General features: G+C 38.5%; 1 protein-coding gene across 1 annotated transcript in view; it reads left to right on the forward strand.

The window, feature by feature from the left end:
• Positions 1 to 12,087, forward strand: part of RhoGEF2 (Rho guanine nucleotide exchange factor 2) — a 118,275-nt gene that overhangs the window by 58,265 nt on the left and 47,923 nt on the right. The window contains exon 23 of the mRNA XM_089234273.1: positions 11,417 to 11,471. Within this exon, the coding sequence (XP_089090399.1) occupies positions 11,417 to 11,471 (55 nt within the window). The remainder of the gene's footprint in view (positions 1 to 11,416; positions 11,472 to 12,087) is intronic.

A 12,087-nucleotide genomic window follows, 5' to 3' on the forward strand; every position in this document is an offset into this window, starting at 1 on the left:
ACTTCCGCTGGCCACCAAAATCCCCAGACATGAACATTATTGAACATATCTGGGATGCCTTGTAACGTGCTGTTCAGAAGAGATCTCCACCCCCCTCTTACTCCTACGGATTTATGGACAGCCTCGCAGGATTCATGGTGTCAATTACCTCCAGCACTACTTCAGACATTAGTCAAGTCCATGCCACGTCATGTTGCGGCACTTCTGCGGGCTCCCTACACAATATTAGGCAGGTGTACCGGTTTTTTTTGGCTCTTCAGTGTATATTTTTCATATAAAGTATCTTAGTAATTTAAAATTATATACAGAAGCCAAAATTTCTCATTCCTACCACATTTTCTAACCTTTGGCTACATTCTGATGCTCTATCCTCAGCAAATTGTATAAGGATTGCATCACACATCTTAATGTAGTCATGTATTATCTCACGTCCCCCCCCCCCTTTTCACAAAGAAACAGCAACAGTAGTGACACCATCATGCTTGTGGCAGGTGGTCTTATAATCCAATAAAGAGAAACCAGCTTTCCCTAAAGGACAAAGACCAGTGTATTAGTAGTTAAATTTTATCTCACAGGCCCTCTTTCCCATAAGAAGTAGCAGATCTCGTACTGTGTATCACCCATTCTTAATATTCAAGTGTTTTTTCTAATTCAATACACCACCATTAAGCCCAGTTAATCAAGGTTCTATTGTATAGTAGTAACAGATAAATGAAAAATAACTGGATGACACGACACCTGGCCAGCAACCAGTTCACCTGACCTTAACCCTTGCACCTTCTGGCTGTGGAAGTACTATAGTTATGGGAGCTGACTTTAAGGTATAACTGTAATATGAAACAGGATGCGGCCGAGATGGAGAGGAGTTGCTGACGTCACATACCCGCCCTTGCGAGAGTGCAGCAATCAGGCTAGGCATACAACTTGCGGCCTAGACGACGGCGGACCTATGACTACTGAAGACCAATGCCAACAATCAAACTGATGTCAAAGCTGGACAATCTAAAAAGACATGAATGACTGATTAGCTGATCCACTGCGATTCGAAATTTTATATTCATTATTGACAATCATTGGATTAACTGACAATTACTAGATTCTTTATGAGAATGCCATCATACTAAGCCATCATCGTATAATCTTGTTCATGATTTGGATTGCCTATCAGCGTTTGTTGTTTTAATTACCTGTTATATGATCTCAGATTGACGATTGTTTTTTTTTAAATATTTTATTTTTGTTGCCATTGTCCAAGGCGACAATGTTTTGTTGTTTATAATAAAACTTTCCAGATACATCCATCCTTTGGGAACACTTCGATATCTCTCTGAGATGGGAAGCGGGATGTGTCCGGTCTTCAAAGGGACATGTGCAAACATGCAAGTGGCAAATGTAAACAACAAAAACTTTTTGGCCTAAAGCCAGAAATCGTAGGCTGAATGTCATTCTGTTAAACTCAAGTAAGCCGAATGGTGTTGTGATGTCTGTTTTTTCAGTGTCCTCTGGTGCAACTGGTATGTGATGATATGCACGAACCAAGTTGATGGTTGAGAAGATCGTACAACCTTGCAAGTTTGATGAAAAGTCTTGCAGGTTTAGAATCGGGTATCTATCAGGTTGAGTGATGGTGTTGAGACCTCTGTAATCTCTACATGGTCTCCAACCACCAGTCTTCTTTGGCACCAGGTGTAAAGGACTGGCCCATGAGCTCTGGGAGGGTCTACATATGCCTTGTTAAAGCATATAGTCTAATTACTTTTTGAAATTTTCAACTTTTCTGGAGCCAAGCCACATGTTTTGGCAGCAATGGGTAGGCCTTTTAGTGACAATGTGATGCTTGACACGATGAGGCACAGTTCTCAGAATGGAGGATTCATGAGTCAAACATGAAAATTCAGCGAGCAGAATTCTAATGCAGTTGTACCTGATGTTGTGAGAAACAGTCATTAATGCACAAGAAGGACCAGCGACCACCCTGCCCGATGAGCTAAGTGAAGTGACAGGATCAACAAGGCGTCACCGTTTGATGTCCATGAGTAAGCTGAATTCATTGAGGAAATCCACGCAGGGTATTGGCTTAGACACGTCTGCCAAGTCCAGAGAAATCTTTGTCTTAAACCAAGATCAAGGTATAGACGTTGGGTATCAAAAGTGAGAACTTTAGTAGAGTTTGCGGCGTACAAGGAAAAATGTTTGTCTGGAAAGGGTTGTCGATTTGCCGTTACCGGAATCACACAAATGACCGCTCCTGTGTCGACCAAGAAATGTCTATTACAAGAGCAGTTGAATAGGAAAAGACCAACTTGGCTGGCATTACACGTTATCATCAATGATGCCCCTGGTCATTTCCCTGGTTATATGAGCTGACATATGCACTGGGCTTTGTACATCTCCAAGTGTCATCTCTGTAGTTCTTATGGTACCAGCAAATGTCCTTGCCACAATGAGTTAAATTTCTGCTACTAATTCGTTGAAATCACAATTGACTGGTCGAGCATTGTTGACTTCTAGCTCATTTCAGTTCCACAGCAACTCATTAGATAATTTTTCGGTCTGAAATGATAGAGAGGCGAGGCATATATCATGCGATGATGAGTGAGACATGCCATTTTCTGGTTTTGTGATAGCCATGATATTCGGATTTGTGTAATTACAAGTTTTGAGAATTTTATCCTCCATGTCGGCTAATCTCAACAGCAATTTCAAGCTCACTGGCAAAATTGCTTGCACATGCTGTGGCAAGAGCTTCAGCCATAGAGATTTGAGAATATCATCACTTATCTTGTTTGCTGCTAGGTTTCTCATCTCCTTGAGCAATTGTGATGGTCGAAGATTGCCCAAGTCTAAACCAGAAAGTAATTTCTTGATTTGTGTGCTTTCTGATTTAGATATTCTAGACGTTAGAACATTCTTCAGAGCAGAATATGGATGATCATCGGGCGGAGACATCATTATGTCGCTGACGTTGAGCAGTCGTTGGGCCATGGTGCCAACCACAATGTTGTACTTAGTTTCTTCGTTGGTCACTCTTGCAGTTTTGAATTAAGCCTCCAAGTGCACAAATCACAATGCTGGCGTCTCGCATCAGGAAGGGGGTGGCTTGATCGCCATGCGGTCTGCTTGCAGGTCTTGAGTGATGGAGACCGGTCAAATTGATTGCCATATCATGCACGTTTGGATCATGTCCGGGTCACTAAATATAGTTATGGGAGCTGACTTTAAGGTATAACTATAATATTCAAAACAGTACATTAAGCAACATAATTATTAATTTAAAATATTAATAAAAGGTAAAATGAAACAGGATTTGGACAAGAGAGGAGCAGGGACATGTACAAAGATGTGACTGGCAAACGTAAACAACAAAAACTCTCTAGCCAGACAGCCTTGACTTTGGATTTTTATGATGTTGCCACAAAGAGAAAATTATATTTTATAAATGCTGTGAAGACACTACAGTACCTCAAAATGTTATTAGCAATGGCTCGATTGCAAACTTTGGTGAATTGCAAGCACATCCACATTATGACTATGGCATACTCTGATCTTGGAAGAGTAGATCGACTTTACCCAAGAATATTAAGACGTCGCCAACAAATAAGGCAAATACACGAAAAATACAAAAAACTCCTAATGCATTTCAACACACAGTGGGTGCCATCTTCAGAGAAAAAAATATTTAACCACTAAACACACACACACACTGGCCGAGGATCCCACTTGGGTTCAATACCAAATCTTAATTCTTGGTTGCTCAGTGGAACAAGTACATATGTTCACTTCAAACGTTGTGGTCAGAATGAAGCTGGGAGTCTGCGTGTGATACTAATGCAACATCCTAATTCCTGATTAGATGCTTGCGAAATAAAACTACCCGATTGGTCTATTCAAATTTTCTTAGAATTCCTGCTCGTAATGAATTTAAGCCATGTCATTGCTATAGGTGGTGTAGATTTATTATTGTTTACTAATTTCAAAATATATGTGCCTTTGTAAAAATCTAAACCAATTGTGGACTTGACTTTGTGAAAAGCTCCTGCTTTCTGAAATTTAAATCTATGGCCCTCTTACCAACAGTGAGCTTGTATTCACATTCCTGATTCTTAACACGGCAAGCATGTTCATTTAATCTTGCTTTTATGGGTCTCCTTGTCTGTCCTATGTAACCAAGAGGACAATCACCACATGGAATGTAATATAAATGCCCCATTGTTCATTCTGTGGTATAGCATCTTTAGGGGGCATGAAACCTAAGTTTTTAGCAAGCACATCTATGGTTATTAGGTTAAACTTTTTGAGAATCGATTTGATCTTTAGAGTAGTAATGGACCATATGGTATGACTACACTTTCTTTGAGTTTCCTTGTACCGGTTTCAAGAGTTTTCTACTTATTTCATCAATTTCATTGCTCTGATAGTTTCAAGTTCACAGTCAAATGTGTTTCAATCTGAGCAGATGTTAAATGTTCTCACTATATAATAACGAAGTACCAAAAGTTTCTGTTGCATGGGATGAGAAGATCTGAAATGAGTTGGTAGTGAGACCGAGAAAGGACCCTCTTACGATAGACAGAGGTTCGGAACTGTGATTTCTGTGTTTAGTTGCTGATATGTCCAAGAAATAGAGTTCATTGCTTCAAATGTGTTTGTCGGTTACATATATGGACGAGTTTGAGAGTAAGCTATCGAACGCTGTGCCTTTATTTTATTGGAGATACGTGGATGATATTTTTTTGCTTTAGGATGGCTCTAAAGATGAATGACTTAGAACTATTGTTACTCATTATGAATGGCATAGACCCTCACGTGTTCAGTTCACAGCCATCAAGTCCACAGTTAATTTTGATTTCTTCGAAGGCACATGTATTCGGGCTTTCGAAAATATATTAGTGAACTGTACATATATAATAAATCGACGCCACCGATCGCAATGCCATAGCTTAAATTCATTACAAGCAGGAATTGGAAGAAAATTTGAATAGACCAATCGGGTAGCTCCATTCTAATAGGAGCTAATTGGTAGACTGATTTTGTGGGTTGGACACACCCACAAAATTAAAACAGTTAGTGCAATCTTTACAATTATGCCTGCATACTCTAGTCCTGAATAGACTGTCTGCAATTTTTTTTTTTTTTGAAATTCCAACTTTAAAGGGTAGCATGCCGGAAAGGGTTAAGCAAAAAAAAATTTAATCTCAAAAGTTTGTTTTCGTTAAAATGTAAGAAATATTTATAGATTAATTGATACTGGAATAGTGTTAATTACATTAATAACATTTTATTTTCAGTAATTATTAGAAGTTTGAATGATTTTTCAGAAATTCAAAAACTGGTTCAAACCAAAAAATCCCAGTTTTTTTTTTCTTTTGGTTTTTAAAAAAAAAAACCATTTCTTAACCAAACCTCTGAATTTGCTTCTGTTTGATGTTTGGTGTCAAAAAAACATTAACTGGTATGTTTCATGAAATTTCTAAACATATTAGTGATTTTTTTTTTTTTTGTAAAATCAAATTACTAGTTGATATTTATATGAAGACATAATAGATTATAGCGGTTCTCAGCCTGTGCTCCGCGGATCCCTTAGGGCTTCGTGTGCAATTCTCAGAGGCTCTGTGACCTCTCCAGAAAAATGAAATAAATCAGTAAATTTGATGAATAAATATAAAAAAAAATGGGGCTGTACGAGATTCTGCCATAGAAACTATATACTAAAAGGGCTGTGAGTCAAAAAAAGTTCGAGAACCGCTGTAGTAGATCGTTCAGAAGCGATAACCATTTTCAACATGGACATTTTACATTATTAGCCACCTCCATAGTGCTAAAATCGCGATATTTATCAAGAGTCCCGAATTTAAAATTCCCTGGTTTCTCAACAGGCACAACTTTTGAATTGGTTCTTTTTTTTTTTTTTTTTAAGTTCTTGGAAACAGCATCCAACACAGCTGTTTTCAAGTCACTTGATATATTTATTTGGTGGCATTGAAAGAGTGCAAGAGCTTTTGTTATTTCTGGAAGGATTTCTCCCTCCCCCCCCCCTTATTTTACGTTTTTTGACCTCAAATTTTGAACTACTAAATTTTTGCTTTCATGAATAAAAATATGTATCTTTCATTTTGCTTATGCAATTATGCTCCGTGACATGATTGCTGACAACCGTGGTGAATCAGTTGGGAGAAGAGGCAGTATGCCAAATTCGGGATTTTGCTTATTTTTGTGTGTGTGTGTGTGTGGCGGTCTCGAAATCAACATACGACCTTTTTTTTTTTTCGAACTGGAGAAGGATAAGTCCAATGCGATCAGTGAAGAAGACAGTTATCAGGCCTCAATAATAAGAATTGAATTCTGTTCGTTCTCTGACCAGAGTTCTGTAAAAAAATCCGACAAAAGTTTAATAAACATCATGGTCGTGAACTTCCGTGTAAAACGCTGATTTTCTATAAAAAAAAAACCAGCCCGGTTCATCTGAATGTTATTTCTTATTGAATATTGTCGGTTGTTTAGAGCAATATTTTTCAACCGCTGATCCACCAATTCTTGTGGCCCCTACACGCGATGTTTATTAGAACTTAGCCATCAGCAAGTTCTGTGAATTATTTATCCTATTGTCTTTTTTTTTTCTTTTTTTTTTTGCCGGTCCACAAATTATTATTATTTTTTCCGTTCCGCAAACTATCTCTCCCGGTCCGCCAAAAACTATTTTCACCGGGTTATAGCTGTAAAAAGGTTGTGGAAAATTGGCTCAGAGCAGAGGTTTCCAACGTTTTACGTGGAGCAGTTGTTGAATTTTTGGCATAACCAGAACAAACGTTAATATTTTTCCAGTAATTGGTAATATATTCCCCATATCAATGAAAATTTTTGCGGCTTTTGATACCAGGGAACCTCAGAATAGCTCTCATGCACCTGAGTACCAGCTGGGAAACTGGTTTTGAGATAGCATAGTCATGTTGAATCACTGATCTAGCCATCTCTAATATGTTTTATTGAATTAAATAAGACATTGCTCATCAGAGTTGCCGACAAGAAGAAAACATTGCAGGGACAAAGTCGCTTGTCGTCCCGTATATGCGGGACTCAAGCGCGTCCGCAGGAAAAGGAAGGTGCATTGCATTGCAGGCTCAAATGACCTCAGTCCCTAGGTTCTGGCACCTATATTGCTCATGAATATTACTAAAAAATTGAAAGTTTTCTTCAAGACCTTAGGCTATCGCTTATGTTTTAGAGGTCGTTGTCCCGCATTTTAGAAGCATTTTTATTTTCTTCTGCAGAGGTGTATGAGCTTGTATAATGGCACGCCTGAATGCTTTACTAGGCTTGTGGGATTCTGTGACGACTTTTGTCTAGAGCCCGATTTTATGTTTTCAACCATTTAAAGAAGTTAGACATCAGTTGATAGCTGCTGCTATGACGGAGATCAGGAAGCCAACAACAACAGCGGCGGCCCATAGCGAGGAAGTAGCGGTCCATTTCCTTTCCTCTTTTTCAACCGATTTGATTCGTCATCAATATTTCTACTTAATTTCCGATACACTTTTTTGATGCTGAAAGGGCTTCTTCACTGTGCAATCAATGATGATGAATGACATCAAGAAATTGAACGTTTAGCCGAACTTATTTGTGCCCTCTCTCGCCAGAAAAATGCGGTACTTTAATTTTATCAACTTTTTCTTGATTGTTCATGTGATTTTATTGGTTTACAAACGTTGTATTCCTTATGAGAAAATGCTATTTTAATTTTTTAGGGTGTGATTTTGATTTTTTTGTGGGTTTAGATTTTCATATAAACCTTTTTCGTAAATTGTTATTTTTAGAAAATTTGTGAAATATTTTGATTATTTCAAGTTGAATTGGATTTTTTGTGGATAAAATATTTTGACATTTTTTTTTATAAATCGTATAACCGTATTTCTCGAAATAAGTGCAGTATGGGCGATACGCCGCTGTGCAGAAAAAAAAAGCGTCGAAGGGGTATTTATGAGCTTAACGTAGGCAGCATATACGTCGCACCTTCCCAGAATAAAATTAAATCTCCATTTATTTATTTAATTTATTTATTATTATTTTTTTTAAATTGATTTTATTTTACAAACATATATTTCTTAGAAAATGATTTTAGTGTCAACGTATAGCAAACAAATATTCGCTTAGTGCTCAGTACCTCTTCTGTAAAATTGAAATACAATCCAATTTTATTGATATTTGAAAATTATGCTACAATAGTCTTTTATAACATTCTTTGAGATTTTTTGCTTTCATTGCACGTTTTTTCAGTCCAAAACTCTTTACATCAAATTGAACGGTCTGGACATTCTAGCCAGATTACCTGTTCCATCTTCATGCGGCGCTGCAACTGGGGGAAGGGGGGGGGGGAGGCGGATCCAGGAGCGCCAGACTAGAGAAGTGCAAATTTTACCATTTTAAGGCCGTTCAAGTATTACGTCATCATCGATGGCGGGGGGGGGGGGGGGGGTGTTTCCGATTTTCTGACTTTTGATTACAAGGGGGAGGGGGGTTTGGATAGTGCTTACGTCATCAACCACCCTTTATGAAAATGTGAGTTGGATTCAGGGGGGCAGAGCTGATGACGAAATTTTGCTGACAGGGGGGATGGGTCAGCGTTTTGCTGACAAGAAGAAGGAGGGGTCAAAAATGGCTGAAAATTATTTGCTCACGTAATGATCGTGAAAATTGAACAATTTAAATTGAGGACGAAATCTATTATGAATTTTATCTGATTTATTATCGATTTCAATATGCGATTTAGGATTTTATATTCGAATTAAGATTTAATATGGAATATAGGATTATATGCTTGATTTCCGATTGTATACGTAGATTATGATCTCGCAACTGATTTTATACTTAGATTATGATTTTATAGTTATGATTGTAATGTATATTTTGTAATGTATGCTTTTTTATGAATAAATTGCCAGAGGTATCCAGTCTGTGAGGACAATGAGCCGATATTGCCATATGGCGATGGGGCCTGGCTATCTTTTAGTTTGACGGCCCCTTACTTGGACAGGAGGGAAACTACTTTTCAAGATTATGTTTTCGGATAACATTGCTTGGAACGAATGATGAATGGAATGATTTTTTCATAGATATTTATGGGAAATAAATGTATGATAAAAATTGTTTTTTCGGGTTCGAAGACCGTCGTCCGTTTGAGTTTGTTCTCAACGTTTCCCCAACAAATAAATGTATGCTAGTTCGCAACATATCCTTCTCCCATGCCAATGGCTTTAAGGTCCGAAATTTATTAGAATTTAAAAGTTACGGCTTACTAATGTGATTCCCTAACGAATTATCTTTGTTGGTCGAGTTATATCGACGTACTAATATTTTCAAAGAGTACGCTGCTATTTTTATTTCTTACACGATTAGTCAAACGCTTATTATAATGTCACTTTAACAAGTGACTGCCCCCCCCCCCCCATAAAGAATGTTAATGGATCTCGATTTTAACGTCAATGAAATTTAACATCAGGCGTAACGACGTACTTTGTCTTTTTCTCCATGACTCTGGAAACATGAATACGCTAGGGCCACACATATAGGCCTACACGCACACACGTTCCGGCATGTGCCAATTCATTAGAAATTCCACGGGGGAATGTTTACGAGGTGTATGCTAAGTAATAATAGTACTTTCGCTCCTGTTGTAAACAAAAAAATTTGTAGAGATTCTAGCTCAAAACATTGGCGAATTAAATGATTGTCCTCTTGTATTGATAACTATTGCAAATAGAAACAGAATTGGTTGTGCAAACTTTGTCATTGTTCAGTTTCCATCCATTGTGTTATGCAGTGCACAGGAACATTGGCAGTGTTCCCGGAATCCGTGAATCCCCTATTGATATGCTCTTTCTTTAGTGTACATACCAAACTACAAGTATCGCACAAGGGATCGATATTCTTAACTCTGTGTAATCTGAGCATTCAATATGTCGTTGAGATTTCTGTCTTTTATTTGAAGACTTCCGGAATTCATTTCAGAGCCAATTTAGGGGAATACGTCAGGGTCGAAAACGCATACTTGTCTTTCTTATCGGAATTGATTACGAAGGTGTGCTGGTATGTATCAAGGCCATCTTTTTGGTGGTGCAAACTTTGTTTATATGGGCAATATTTGTGTAATTAACGTGATTTCTATATTTTGTACCAGTAGCCTCAGCCTTTTCATTTCAAGAATATGGTTTCCTCCAAGGTAGTTTATCCGTTCTATAACCGAGTTTTGCTGTATTTTTATCACATTTTCAGCTTTTCGTTTAAATCCCGTTCTCTTGTCATGCTTTCGTTGCCTCTCTTATTAAGAGCTTAACTGAAACTTTGTATTTTGTCCACCTGCCACTATGTCTCTTCGACTAATGCGTGTCATCTAATCCATTTAAATATGCCTTCAATATCCAACTCCTCATCCTCCTGTCATTCAGTGGCTCTGAAAATTTTATGGAATGAATACTCTGGTACTCTTTTTTTTTTTTTTTGCTATGCTGCTACGCCCCAGACTATGTAAGAGTTAATGAGGTGATGGGCTTTCCTTCCTGCCTGTCCTCCTCTCTCTCCCATTGCCTGAGGAAGGGCTCTCTGCATGTGGGCGCGCACCATACCATGGCTTATCCCTCCTCTCCAGCTTAGCTCTCCCCGACTTCAGCCGCCGGATCGAACATTCAGCTGCTGCTGCTGCCACGGTTTTATGTGCCAGTCCAGTTCCTGCCTCTACTCTGGAAAAAAAAGAGAAGGGCATATTCTTTTCGCTTCTCACCGATGTGTGTTCGCCGTCCATTCTGTTTTTTTTTTCTGCCTTCGTTTCTCCCGGTTGTTCAGCCATCTTTCCAATCTCCCATGCCACCCTCGCTATCATACTAGATTGTGGCGCCCAATGAATTTCCGGTGTCTGTCGTAAAAATTCGTCTTTCCTGCTGTTTGCTTTTCCTTGGTCCTCTCTCCTAACATTTTATTATTGTTTTTCAACGCCTTTTTATTTTTTTCTCGTGTATCATCTCTTTCTCTCAACCTCTTTCGTGTGATGCTTCTTTTTTTAGTTTTATTTAAAATAATGTTCCGCTCGTTGTGTGTGTGATACGCGTTTGACGCGTGCCCTTTTTTTCTGTTTCGTTTTTTCGTGTGTGTGTGTGCTTGCCGCATCATCACCATCATAGTGTATATGTGCTATTACATCTGATGTTTGTGGATCGCGTCTTACGTACGTTATTGTGGAGGATATGTTACTACTATACGTCGTCGTCTCGTTACCAGCATGTGTGTTTTGAGTGTCTTTCTCTCCGGAGAGACAGCCAGAGGTGGAACTCGTGCTCGATGATGACTTGTGTGTTTTCAGTGATGTCCGTGTTGTGTGTTGGGTAGTGCTTGCTGACTGACTGACGGTCGCTATGTTTCCTCGTTTCAGCAACAAGAAAAACGCTGCTGCTGGGATCGGACGCTCGGAGAGCTTCAGGCAGAGGGTGAGTACCGATCGATTTTTTTTTTTCCTATTCCTTAAATAAGTTTATCGATTGTGATTTTGTTCAATGTCTAGGTCAGAGTGACGAAGCTTCTCTCCGTTTTTATTACGATTATATTTGGATCCATTAAAATCGTCATCGAAGTGACCTTCATCCGGTTTGCTGCATGATGATTGATTAGATCTGATGTTAACAATTTCAATTTTTTTATTCTCGTGAAACGCTTAAAAGGCTGTCCCATGGAACCCAAACGAACATGCCAGGGTTGCCAGCGACCTGGAATGTCAGGGAGAGATGAAAAAGATCAGGGAAAAGATAAAATATTTGGCATAAGTCGGGAAAGTTCTCTAAAGGAGAAAAAAAGTGAAACAAAAAAACATTTGAAAAATTAAGATTTTGAATTGTATTTTTTTCTTCAGGACTTTTTGTCAAGCAGGGTTTACTGGGAACCCTGCATGAACATTTCTCTGATATACTGTATATATTTTAATTGCACCTCTACAGTGTGATATTTTACTGCTTTTGTTACTGTGAAACCCAAAAAAATCTCTCACAGAATCTAAGAGAAACTAGTTAAACCCCATGGATTAAACCAGGACTGGACTAATCCCAGGCG

Source organism: Pholcus phalangioides, unplaced genomic scaffold (assembly GCF_987345545.1).
Source record: "Pholcus phalangioides strain wild (caught in Gottingen) unplaced genomic scaffold, Ppha-v1.0 ptg000008l_1, whole genome shotgun sequence".
Lineage (NCBI taxonomy): Eukaryota > Metazoa > Arthropoda > Arachnida > Araneae > Pholcidae > Pholcus > Pholcus phalangioides.